The sequence below is a fragment of the Sturnira hondurensis genome, unplaced genomic scaffold (assembly GCF_014824575.4).
Source record: "Sturnira hondurensis isolate 20B ecotype Veracruz unplaced genomic scaffold, ASM1482457v3 Scaffold0007406, whole genome shotgun sequence".
Classification (NCBI taxonomy): Eukaryota; Metazoa; Chordata; class Mammalia; order Chiroptera; family Phyllostomidae; genus Sturnira; species Sturnira hondurensis.
Window position 1 is genome coordinate 13,228,762 of NW_028080037.1, and position 13,406 is coordinate 13,242,167.

Here is a 13,406-nt window from a genome sequence, read left to right on the forward strand (position 1 = left end):
TTCCAGAGCGCACATTAACAAGTGGATGGGTGAACACACTGTGAGGTATTCACAGAGACGGTGTGGAACAGGTGCCCTAGTGATGCGTTTGGGAACAACAATGGCTCAGGAAGGAACTGTGCCGAGTGAAAAATCTCAGAGGAAAAAAGAAAACACTGTGTGATTTTGTGTGTGTGTGCCTCTAGAAAACAGAGAACAGGCCAGTGGTTGCCTGAGATTGGGGGGCTGGCAGGTGGAGGGGAGAAAGGACTACAGGAGGGGGCTTTGGGGGTGATGGAGATGTCCTTTGTCTTTATTGTGCTGATGGTTTCCCAGGTGTATGTGGCAAAGCTTATCAAACTGGGTATGTTAAAGATGAGTCGTTTATCCTTTGTCAGTTAGACCTCAATAAAGTGCGCGCTCTCTCTCTCTCTACTGGGTACTGTGCACAGACTTGCTAATTCAGCAGGTCTGAGGTCGGGCCTGAGAACACGCATGTCTCCCACGTTCTCAGGTGTGGCTGATGCATCTGGCCCAGGGACCCCACTTTGAGAACCACTGCATTGGAGTCAGCGGGTGGGGTGGGACAGAGTGAGGCGGTGCGACTCCCCCATCTTTAAACGCTGGGGGCTGGTGCACTCCTCTCCTTCCTGATGCCCCCTTCCCTGCGGGGCTGGAATCTGCAATATGTTTTCCTTTCATACTCTCTCTCCCAGGATCGGGCAGCGGGTGGCAGGGAGTTAGGAGCCCAGACCTTGACCTTGAAGGCAGAGGATGAAAGGCTGCCCCAGCATGGGTGTTCTCTTTCATTTCATGAGTTTTGGCCTAGCGCATCCATTAGAATCAGCAAGACGGCTGCTGTTTGCTTTCCTCTTGTTTTTAAGGAGGAGTGGGCAGCTGCCTGGCCCCGAGCTCCCCCGTCCTGACCTGTTTGCCTGCCTGGCTTGTTCAGTCTGCACACAGGAGTGGGCCCAGCGTGACTCTTGTCAAGCAGGCGTTTGAAGTTGTTTTGTTTTTTTCGTCGGTATTTCTGGGTGGTGCTTTTTTAGACCAGTTGATTTGTGGGAATCGGTAGGGTGTTCTTTTGTTCTCTTTCTGCTGCCCGGCAGGAACAGAGGGCAGGAGTTTTCTCTCCTTTCCAACAACAGAAATGCCGTCTGAAAACTCACTGGCCTTTCACACAAGCCTAGGCCGGTTTTCCGGGACTGGGCCGTCCGGGTGCGGGCTCTGTCATGGCATTTGGTGGCCGGGAAATGCCTCTCCACCCCGGAATGGGAGTTGCTGTGTGCAGGCCCCCAAAGTTGCCAAATTCAGCAAATAAAAATACAGGGTGCCCAGAACTTAGGCTCTTGTATCTGACCTGGTTTCCAGCACAGTGACTATAGTTAGTAGTGCTGTGTTTACTGTCTACTTGAACTTGCCTGGGAGAGTAGGATGTAAGAGTCCTCAGCACACACACAAAAGTGGTGCCTGTGTGAGGTGACGGCTGTGTTGATCCGCTTCATTGTGGCCATCATTTCACAACCTGTACGTCCATGAGGGCATCACACTGCACATTTAAAAATACATAACTTTGATTTGTCACTTATAACTCAACAAAGGTGGGGAAATGTCTGATTCCCACTTAACTTTGAATTTCAGAAAAGCATAAAATAATTTTTGGCATAAGTATGTCTCCAATATTGTGTAGGCAGGCCTGCAGGGCTGGAGTCGTATCAGAGAGGGCTGCCTGGAGGAGGTGAGCGCGAGCTGGACCTGGGCTAAGGAAGTCAGATAGGCGCAGGGAGGCCAGCATGCCTGCTGCACAAAAAGTCCTTGGGGGTCTACCTCTGCTAAAAGTCCCCCCGTGGTTTATCGGAACTGGAAGTTGACTGGATGTCTGCATTTCTTCCGGTAGTTCTATCACCCACATTCGTCTCTCGCCGGGCCCTGCTCCTCCCCCTCCTCCCAGCCGGTCCCCTGGCTCCGCTTAGTTCTGCTTCTGTGGCATCTGTAACATCTGCTTCCATCGTCCCCTGATACCTCACTGAGGGTGGTGGTGGAGCAGTGGGATCTGGAGTCTGACATGTCCATGTCCAGGTTCAAATCCCGGTACGGGTGCTTTGGCTGGCTGGCCTTGAACAAAGCGACTTTACTTCCCCAGGCCTCCGTTTTCCCATTTGTAAAACTGGGTTGGTGATCGTCACCCTTGCCTGAAACAAAGTAAAGCCCATTAAGAGCTGGACTGTGCCTGGAATTTAACCAGTTCAGCTTTTAGAATTATTGTTATCATTCAATATGACCCTGGATGGTGGCATTGAACAGTTGCGGGAGCAAGGCCAGAGTGGCCCACAAGGCACCCAACCCGCATTTCTCGGCGGTGCAATGCTGAGTTTTTTCTCTGACTGGCTTTATGTATCTCTTTTCTTCCCTAGTTTGTATTTTGGATAAAACATTTATTTTAAATGACTTAATAATTCTTCTATGGAGAATCAGAAAAAAACGTACAGGCAGAACCCAGACTGAGACACGTAGACACTCACTCAACCCAACCCAGGCGCCAGCAGCCACCTGGTTGGCGACCTTTTGCAGGTTCCCCTCAGCATCACTCGCTGGCGGCGGGGGAGGGGGGTCTCACAAACAACGTGTTTAATGACCATTCACCGCAGAGCAGCGATTCCCTGGGCTGCTTCCCTTACATCCTCATTTTCCAAAAGGCTCTATACCCTCTTGGCCAGCCATTCCCACCTCCTGCTTTGAAGTCCTCTGTCCAAGGAGAGGCCTCCTCGTAGGGCCTTTTCTTATCATCTCTTTGGTTACAGTCTCTCATCACAGATCACACTATTTACTCACAGTCTGTCTCCCCTCGACCCTACGTTCTGTGAGGATGCACGGGGGCGTCTTCGGTGTCCTGTTTGTGGCCTAATACCCAAGGCCCAGCGCGGAGCCAGGCACATACCGAGTGCTTTGCTGAGTGAGCGAGCGAATGAAGGAGCATGCCTCACACTGTGGCCAAACTCCTGTCTTTTCCATTTTCCCAACTTTGCTACCCAAGAGAGCAGAGCTGTTAATTACACTTTGATCGATGGCCGGTGGCTTTGAAGGCGTTTTCTAGGCTCTGGGATCTGCCTGTGCCTCCTTTGGGGCCACCGCCTGCGTCCTGGGAGCTGGGGCTGCTGCTGGGAATGGCGGCGGCCCTGGGGGAGGGGATTACGAGGCTTGAGGCTGTCGTCCCTCAGCCAGCCTGGAACTCCAGAGCCTTCAAACCCAGGATTAGCAGAACCGGGCCTGGCTCAGTGGGTGGACACGCTCTACCATCAGTGGCGCTCGCTTGGGGACACAAACTGGCAGCTCGTTGACATTCATTCCTCACAGGGTGTTTAGTGATCTTAGACTCCAGGCACTGGCACAGAGAGACAACTCAGCTGGGCTTCTGCCACAAAGGGCTTGTATTTTAGAGGTGAATGGGGGCTGCCATAGCCACAGAAGCAGATCATTCCAAGCCAGAGTGATAGGTGCCTGAACAGATGTCTATGTAGACTGAGGGTATGCTGGTGGGGTAGCGGAGTATCAGGGAAGGCTTCCTGGAGGAAGTGACAACAAGCTGGTCCTGGACTAAGAGTGAAGTTAGGAGCAGTGTGGCCATCATTCCTGCTATGCAGAGCACCCGATACCGAGGTCAATGTAGGGGGAGAGCACAGGGTGCAGTGTGACTGTAGAGCAGAGGAAGAGGGTGTGAGGCGTGGGGCATGGGCCAGTCAGCCAGAGCGGGGGCCCAGGGCGGAGGCACCGAGACCTCTGGGGTGGCACTGGACTGCCAGTCGTGCCTCCTGGTCCCTGCAGCGTGCCTTCACTGCCTGCCACCACCTTCGGCTTTTACAGGGAACTTGTTTGAGATCTGCCGGGGGCCCAGGGCTCGTTTGAACTCACAAACCTTTCAAATAATTTTCTTCTTCTCTGCACTTTATTTTTCTGCAACACAGCCTGGGAACAAAAGTGCCCAACAGCAGCGGGAACAGTGATCATCATCCCTGCCTCCCAGCCGTTGGCTTCCGGCTGTCACATTCCAGACTCTGGCCCGGGGCGCATTAATTCTTTGTGACCCTGGTGTCAGCCCCAGAGAAGTCTCCAAACAGGATGGGGGGGTTATGCACTCCTGCCAGGGCCCCTGCTGGGAGCTTTCTGTACTGCATCCTCTTAATGGGCCCCGGAGAGTTATTATTACATCTGTTTTTCAGGAGGAGCACCCAGGCTCAGAGAGAGCTCAGTCTTGTGTTTCAGCCGAAGACTCTGTCCTCTGGGATCTGACCCGCTGTGCACTCTCGGGTCACTTACCTCCTCTTAGCCTCAGCTTTTCCACCTGCAGAATGAGTACAGCATCATCCAGCTCCTCGGTCTATTCCTAGGATTGGGGGCCCAGTAGAATATTGGGCCCCCACCTGTTCCCAGTAGAGAGAGGCAGTTAGTGACTCTGCCTCTCTCGAGTGGGGGGGTCTTGGGCCGGCAGTTTGCCTTCTCTGAGCGTGTTTCTTGCCCTGTCCATTGGACAGACCCACACCTGTGCAATAGGGCAAAGGCACCTAGCACAGCATAGTAGATGCTCAATGAACATTTTCTCTTCTCTCTGCTTAAATGGACTCCCCAGTGCCCAGAGACGGCATGTACTGGTCATGTCTGAGCATGGGGCAGAGTCACTGGGAACGGGAGCTCCTGGCTCTGGATGTCACCTGCCGTACCCTGCTCCACCCGGCCTCTATGAGGTTCACCCCATTGTGTAGGCTTGTGTGTTTCTTTTGCTGTGGAATCAAATTAGTGTTGAGCATGTTACTCCTTGTAGTAGGCTCCGTCCAGCGGGTGGAGGGGTGGGAACCCCCTGGGCTGGTTGGTTGTAGGGACACCAGGGAGCCCACCACAGCCCTGGAAGAGAGGGGACTGGTCTATACCCACACTGTGCTTATGGCCAGGGGAGACGACTCCTAGATGCCAGCCAGTTCCTTCACCAGGGAGACCTCCTGTGGCCACGGGCTCCATGAGAGAGCAGCTCCCAGCTGCAAACCATGGTCGCCCACTGCCCTCCACTCTGCAGGAGAAGCCCATGTGAGCACCGTCAGGGTCCTTGGCACCCAGTGCACCACACTCCCCACTCCAACCCCCGTCCCCTGCCCGCCTTCCCAGCACCCACTTCGTCTTGCTCATTTTGTTTGCTTCACAGGCCCCTTCTTCCAGGAGGCCTCTGAGCCTCCCATTCAGCTCCTTGCTCCTCCCTGGAGTCTCCCTACCCCCAGCACTCCTCAGTGCTGTCGTTTGTACATCAGCTCCCTCACTGGACTGACAGCCACTCAAGGAGGACAGGGCCACAGTGGGGAACGGTTTCCCCAGGAAACCTTTAATGTGGACAGAACATCTTGGATTTCATGTTTTTCACTAAATCACCTAAAGTCTTTGGTGGACCTTGAGTCTTTGACTGTGTCAGATCAATCCCGGGTACTTTGTGAGCTGACCATTTTTTCATTCAATTTTGTTTTTAGTTGAGTAAGACATACAGTAAAATGTGTCAAGTGCACTAATTTTACGTGTACGTGATGATGACTGTGTCCTGAAACACAGCTGCAGCCATACCCCAGATCAAGTTCTAAATATTCCTCATTCCAGCGAAGGCTTCTGGGAGTCCCCTCCAGGTCTGAGGTATCCCTCCCACCCCGAGCCACCACCCTGACCTCTCGGACCATAGGTCAGTTTTGCCCACATCGATGGGGTCACACGGTGCGTGGTCTTTCATCTCTGATGCCCCTGACTCACAGTGGGTCTGTGGGATTCATACATGGGGTTGCATGTATCAGTGACTTGTTCTTTTTCATTGCTGCATAGTACTCCACACATCACCCTGGCTATGCCACCTGCTGTTTGTCCATTCTCCTTTGGATAGACATTGGGGCTCTGACTTATTCCTCTAATTTGACCGATTTCTCTCTTCACGAGTTTGATGCGAGGACTGGCTTTTATCCGAGATGTTTGGCTCGCTAGAAGGTTAAGGAATGGTAAACATCGCCCTGATTCTAATCATTATGGAAGTGTGTCTGTTTGTCCCTCCGTGTCTTCTGTTACAATGGAGCCTTGGGGTCGGGAGGGAGAGAGAAACAGGCAAATCAGCTTTAGCGGGAGTTTTCTCGTCCTCCTCACACAAGCTGAGTGGCGGACGGTGGGATGTGCCTGTAATTTAAAGCCAAACGCTGAGCGCCGACAGCGGGAGTCATCGTAAATGTGTCGCCACTGTTCTTCGGTGTCCTTCCTCTGCTCTTTGAAGTCTCATAAATAACCATGTTGGTGAGAGGCCTCTTCCTCGCCCCTGTTTGCTCCAGTGGAGCAGCGGCGGTTGCTAGGTTGGACTCCTGGTTGCTAGGGAGTCTGTGGTCCTCTGCTGGCCCAGAAATATGATGGCTCAGTGGAACATGCTTTTGCTGTTAATTGAAATATTTCCACAGTGAATCTCTCAGTGTCCCTGCCTACTTGGACGTCGTCCCGATGGGTCAATGATCCTTGCAGGACCCCTTCCTAGTTAGAAGGAGTAGCTTGAATGGACGAGACAAAGGGCCTGGACTGGGAGTCAGAAAGCCTCATTCTAGTCCTGTGTCGGGTACTGATTTGCTGTGTGACCTTGGGCGAGCGTCGCCCCCTCTCTGTGCACTGGGTACAAAATTCAAGGACCAGCCCGCTTTAAAGGTGATGGTTCGTCACCTGTTGGGAACCGACAGTTCATCACCCAAACTCGGTCCAAGTGCAAGTCAGTTCCTCCTTATGTGCTGATGGATTATTGAGGAAAGAATGCTCCCCGCTCACTTCCTGTCAACCCAGCCGGCTTCTGGGCTGAGTCTCCTTGGCCAGATGGTGTGAGTGCAGGAATTTCAGACTAATTCTAATGTGCAGTCAAACATAATTGGGATCATAAATCTAAAAAAGGAAAACAACACTCTACACCCATAAACGTCTGATAATGTCATTTTCTCTTTCCTCCTGCTCAAAACTCTTTGGCAGTTCCCCATCGCCGGCACTGGGGACTGCTGCGGGGGCCGCAGGGGGCGATGTCCTGGAAAGAACCTGGACTCATTGGCTTGCTGTGGGATCTTGATCAGCTGGTGATGTCTGCCACAGGTCCAGGAGGGTAGATGGACTGTGTATTTGCCAGTCTTGGCAGGGGGAGTCAAGCTCCTGCCCTTGAGTGTTGTGTCTGAGGTCTGTCCACACCCATGTCTGTGAGCCCCACACCCAGACACACCTGTTCTGTTGTCTACAAAGATCTTCTTTGTTCCTTCTACCTACCAGGACCTTTATCAGGGGTCAGCCCGGCCTGTTGTACATCTTTCCAACTGCAGTTACAGCTTCGTCTCTTCTCCTTACCGCTCTCTCTGACTCTCTGGGGTGGGGTTAACAGTGCATTCCTGCCTCCGATAATCCTGCCATCGCTCTCCTCTTATGCCCGTATCTACTACTTAGCCTTTTTCACGCTTCTACCTTGAGAAGTCCTCAAAGTCAAGTTCTGGGTTTCGCTCCTCTTTGCATCCCCAGAGCCTGGCACAGAAGCAGAGCCTCAGTAACGCTCCTGAATGACCATGCAAATGAGTGAGGGTCGTATTGCCTTCCAAAGTCAGATAGAAACGATTGTCAACGCTCCTCAGCCTGATCGTGGGTGATTTACTGTGATCATAAAGTGACCACACGTGTCCCCCGAGGCTGAGCTTGGCTTCACGTGGGGGGGTGGCGTTTTCTCCACTGTGATGGCCCCTTTTTTCTTCCTCTCTCCCTTTGCTTCCAGCCCGAAGACAAGCAGAAGGCAGCGGCTGCCTTCGCCCAGCTGCAGGGCGCGATGGAGACGCTGGGCGTTTCAGAGAGCGAGCAGCGAGCCATTTGGCGGGTGTTGGCAGCCATCTATCACCTCGGCGTGGCGGGGGCCTGCAAAGGTATGTCCTACAGGCCCAGTTCGCCTGGGCTGCCCGCAGTCTCCACCGGCAGGCACCTGACAAGGCCCTTCTCTCCATGAGGTGGGACAGCGCCTGTCTATCATCTCCTGAGTGTCTGGGGCTGCGAGGCTGCGGAGCAAGGTACGGTGAGAGGGAACCTTCCAGAGCCTCGCCTGGAAGAAGAACTTCCAGGAGAACTTCCCGCAGGGAAGGAGATGGCCTATAGCTGTGCCGTCCAATGCAGAAGCCACTACCCACATGCACCTACTGAGCACTTGAAACGCAGCACATGCGACTGAGGAATTCAATTTTGAGTGCATTAAATTTTAACTCACATGAATTTAAATGGCCATATGTGGCCAGTGGCTACTGTACTGATCGGACAAGCTCTAGACCGCGGGAGAGGAGGTTGGGCCCATGTGGTAAAGCTGACATCTTTCTACCAAGACATCTTGAAGATGCTCCCCACCGTATGTGCTAAAGACGACCCAGTCATCCTCTTCCTCCCGAGCCTGCCCCCCCTCCTAAATGGGCTGTTTGCTGATTGTCGCGGCTTCAACCCTGTCTCCCAGGTGGTTCCCTTCATTCCCTTTGCCCTCACCCCTCCCTGCCCAATTATCCACGCCACCGTGGAGGCATCGTCTGTGATAGCTTTTCTGTCCTGGCCTCTCTGCTGATACTCTCTTGTCACTTTGAACTGGGTGCTGACCATGGTTTTTGCTCGGACTGGTGTAGTAGCCTGGGCACGGCCTGGTTGCTGACGCCTTTGCTCCTCCTGCTGTCCGTCCTCATTGTGACCACTGGGGTCCGTTCTAACACGTAACCCATTTGTAACCTATTATGCCATTCCCCTGCTTAGCATCCTCCCAGGGCTCCCCTTTCCCTGCTGAATCCAGTAACATTCTTTGGCTTGGCATTCACGGCTCCTCGGTTCCCTAACCTTGTCTCTTCTGCTATTTCTTTTGGCGCCGTGGAAGGCCCTGGGGAGACAGTAGGGGTCGAGAGCTCTGTGGTTCCTGCCCTTCTAGGGCTTACAGTGCCTTGCATTATGGGCAGAAGCCTGCCTTCTGCTTACCATTGTACATCCCACAAATCAAGATAGTTTTCGCGTTTCAGTTAGTTGGAAAAATACATAAATAAGAATAGTATTTGGGAACATGCAAAAGTTCAATTGTATTCAAATTGAACATGGGGCCCTTCCTTGTAAGTTTTTCATCTCATTTGTAGAGGTGGGACTTCCAGACTTGGAGCTATCAGCCCGCTTTGCCGCTGCCCAAGACTGGGGTTTGTAACTGCACAGTTCAGGCCGGCTAAGCTGCGCAGGTCGTGAGCTCAGCACGGGCATCTGTAGGTTAGGGAAGTTTGGACGGGGTGAACCCATTGTGCAGAGTGGAAAACTGAGGCTCCGAAGGTTTGGTGCAGTAAACTGCAGGGTGTGGGCCCTTGAGAACTGTTTTTACTCACAAATTTGAGTGCAGTCCTCTTTCCACAGGCTAAGAGCAGGGTTGATGTGAGGAGTACATGGGGTACAGGAAAGGACACTGAACTAGGCTAGGTTTCCCCGAAGGAGGCCCTGAGACAGACATTTGGGTGCATGTAGCTTATCTGGGAGGGGATTCCAGGGGGCCTGGAGAGGGGAGGTGGGAGTGAGACAGGGGAGGGAAGCCAGGTGATACCGGGTGCTCTAATGAGCAGGTTACATCCCGGGAGTGGGGGCCCCGTCCCACAGGGAGCTCCTGGGAGTCTCAGAGGACACACCCTAGAGGAGGGGAAGCTGGGATGTTTACCCACCCCCTCCTGCTTCTCCCTGGTGGAAGGTAGCTCCCCGGGGGCATGACCTCCTACACCCGCAGCCCACCTCATGCATGTACTGAGCATGCTCCTACAGCCAGAGGAAGCACAGACAGGTGCCTGCAGCGACAGGCCAGGGACACTTATAGGGGGCACAGATGAGGTGGCCAGGGCAAGGGGTGGTGGGCAGGTCATCAAGAGCGTCTAGTTCAAGGCAGTCACCCAGTAGGAGACAGCACTACCAGGGCGCTGCTGGGCCTGGGTTAGGGGCCTGTCCCAAGGTGGCCCAGCCATTTGCCCCCCCGGCTGCACTCAGCACGAACAGGCCTGCTCCCTCCCAGCACTCTGCAAGGTCTCGGGGGAGAGCAACTTGCAGGTGGGCGGCACCGTGGAACCCTCTCTGCCTCCAGTGTGACTAAACAGAAGCTTACGTAGCCCTGCCCCCATCCCAGCCTTGAGACCCACAACCAGAGAAGTTGGAAGCCCGAGACCCTCCTCCAGGGCCCGTGGGACGTCCCCTCCGCCGTGGGCTCAGGGGCCTGACCCATACCTGTGCCTGCCTGTAATGATAAAAGAGAAAGGCACATTTATAAATATTTTATTAATACATGATTATGGCAATAATTTCTCCCAGCCTCCCTCATCGCAGCGTATAAATTATTTTAAGAGGAACTGCCGTCAGTCTGGCTGGGAGGCTGGCTTGATGATTTACTTACTATATATTCTGCTTTGGAAGATTTCATAATAGGTTGCTCTAAAATCAGCTATTAAGAATTTCAAAGTCATATATAAATGTCTTTGCTTTGTGTCATAACAGATCATTTTGAAATACTCCATTAATCAAGACTTTTTTTTTTTTTCCATTACATGATCTCCTCGCAGTGCGCCTGGCTTCCTTACCCTGTTTTGGGAGCCTGGGCCTATTTTTAAAAGCTAGTATCAGACCCTGCAGGAAGATTTGGGGCCTTTGCACTGGACTCAGGGTGTTTGAACTGTTATTGCAATGATAAGAAAAATGATCACTAATATTGGTTTAGCTTTTGATGGTTTCAGAGGCACTCGTGCTTCTGTTTTGCTTTTTGATTTGACGAGATGCACGCAGTCATCTGGCAAGGAAGCGCAGAGCCACGGGCGAGCTTCGGGGCGCAGCCTGCTGGGTGTGAGTCCTGAGTGTGAGTCCTGAGTCCATTTCTCAGCCTCAGTTTCTTCCTCCGTATAATGGGGGTAATGACGGTGCTCACTCTGTAGGCTTGTGAGGGTTAAATGAGTCAAGGCCAAGCCCATGGAGCACGGGAAGTAGCTCATGGTGGGGGGATCAAGAAACAGAGGCTCAGAGAAGGCGTGTAGTTTACCTGAGGTCACACAGCTGCTGTGGTTCAGGGTGAGGTTTGCGACACCGGCTGCCCCTCCTGCAGAGGCTGCTCTGCTGCCCCAGACCTTGCCATGGGCTGTTCAGGTCACTCCCTGCTGGGACCCTAGCTCCTCTCCCGGGGCCCTGTGCTGAGCGCTTGCAGGCACGGCGGTGTCCCTGTAGAGCCTTCAACAGCCCGGCCGGTGGGGGGGGGGTGGTAAGAGCTGTTATGATGCCCATTCTACAAACAAGGAGACTGAGGCCTGCCAGAGAGGTTTGTCCACCCCCGCCCCCGGGGCATGCAGTCAAAGCCAGAAGTGGGATTGGGACCCATGTCTGCCCTTGGTCTGGGACCCCCTGTCCCTGAGCCCCGTGTGCAGCTGGCAGCCTCTGTCCTCACAGGCTCCCAGACGTCTGGTGAGGCCACATTTTCATGGAGTGTGCTGAACTGGCTTTACTTACAAAACTGATGCCAAATGTGTGGGGTTTTTTTTTCTGACACCAACTAATTTTTTAATTCTCCAGACACCAGCTTAGTGTCCTAAACTCTGCAGTTCTGTCACTGCCTGGGGTCAGGGCAGACCCTGTAGGTCCAGGGCTCTGTCCTACAAGGCTGCCCGCTTCCAGACACCAGGTGGAGGTGTGGGCCCCCTGCACTTTTAAACCAATCGGCTAGAAAGCCAGGGACTTCCCACAAGCCCCTGGACAGGTTTGCTGATTTGCTAGAACAGCTCACAGAACTCAGGAAGTCACTTTACTTGCCGTTACTGGTTTACAATAATGCATACAAGTCAGAAACAGCCAGACGGAAGAGATGCACAGGGCAAGGAGTGTGGGAAGGGGTGGAGCTTTGGTGCCCTCCCCCAGGGCACCCACCTCCCTTAGTGAGGTCACCAACCAGAAGCTCTTCAAACTCCGGCACTTAGGGTTATTTGCGGAGGTTTCATTTCACAGGCGAGACTGATTACATACATCACTGGCCAGTGGCGATTAATTCAGTCTCCAGACCTTCTCTCCTCCCTGAGTGAGGCTGAAAGTTCCAGCCCTCTATTCCATCCTTGGTCTTGACCCCCAACCTGAGGTTCTCCAGGGTCCCCCAGCCACCACTCATCTTGTCAGCACATCAAGACTGTCCTCTGTCTTTGGGGATTCGAAGGGTTTAAGGAGCTGTGTGTCAGGGACCAGGACGAAGACCAAACACACACTAGGCACAGGTGCCAAGCCCTGCGCAGGAGCCCCTAGGCACAGTGGGCTAGTGGCCTCCACCCAGCTGCCTCTTGAGGTGTGAAGCATTGACCCCTAGTGTCCAGGGTCAAGCTGAAGGTTGGGGAGGGGAGGGGCACAAGGCAGCTGACCCCAGGGGATTTTTCCTTTCAGGTGTGGCCCTCTTCTCCCCACCAGGGGAGCCAGAGTGGTCACTTTCTCCTTCTCTTCTGAAAATTTTCTTCCCTTTTTTCTGCTTTAAAAGTGCGTTAGTCCTTCTTTGCCCCCTTCAAGGCCACTGAGCCCATTTGGGGTGGTCTAGGCTGATGGGGGCCCAGGCCCTCCGGGCACCTTGGGGTCACTGCTCAGTTTGGTTTCTGCCCACGGAGCCTTCAGCACCGACATCGCATGGGCTCCAGCATGACCCTTTGGGGTCATACCCCGCTCCTCCCGAAGTCCCATCAGGCCCCGTGGACTCCTGAGCGCCAGCAGGGCTCTGCCACTGTGGCCTCCCCCTCCCCCATCCTTCAGCCCCCAAGACATGATGTATTTTATCCCAGGAGGCTTCTGGGCCCCATCCCTCTGGGCACCTGGCTGGCTGTGGGGCCCAGGATGGCCCTGTCACGTGGTGCCCCGGGCAGCCTCAAAGTCTGGGGGATGGTCCTCTCGGGATGTGGCAGGGAAGGGACTCAGGTGTTTCGGAGTCAGCCAGTCCTGGGTTCAGAGCTCAGCTTGGCCTTTTACTGGCTGTGTGTGACCTCAGCGAAGTTATGGCACTGCGCTGAGCCTCCTCTGTCCAAGGGACAGAGGGCAGTGTGGAGCTGTCTGGTGCTCCCTGAAGTCTCCTAGGCTGCCTCCCATGGACCGGCCAAGGGGTTCCTGGCTGAGCTGGTTCTTTACAAAGAGGCTTGTTTGGAGAGGTCAGGCACAGCTGGCCCGTGGATCTTAGGAAAAGCGTTCTCAGGATGGCAGAGGGGCTGAGCCCTCCCTCCCTCTGCACTGTCTCCCGCCTTCCTGTCTCCTGGGCCAGCCGGCAGGAATGGGTCCCTTGGGAAGGCAGTGGGAAGGGGCCCCGGGGGCTGGCTCCACAGGGCAGGCGGAACACCCGGGTGGTTTGACGTCGTGCCTGGTTTGCTGTTAACGGGGGC

General features: G+C 54.0%; 1 protein-coding gene across 2 annotated transcripts in view; it reads left to right on the top strand.

Annotated features, from left to right (window-relative positions):
- MYO18B (myosin XVIIIB) overlaps nucleotides 1-13,406 on the top strand; it is a 230,171-nt gene that overhangs the window by 32,806 nt on the left and 183,959 nt on the right. For both annotated transcript variants that reach the window (XM_037052378.1, XM_037052379.1), the window contains exon 12: nucleotides 7,769-7,913. In XM_037052378.1, the coding sequence (XP_036908273.1) occupies nucleotides 7,769-7,913 (145 nt within the window). The remainder of the gene's footprint in view (nucleotides 1-7,768; nucleotides 7,914-13,406) is intronic.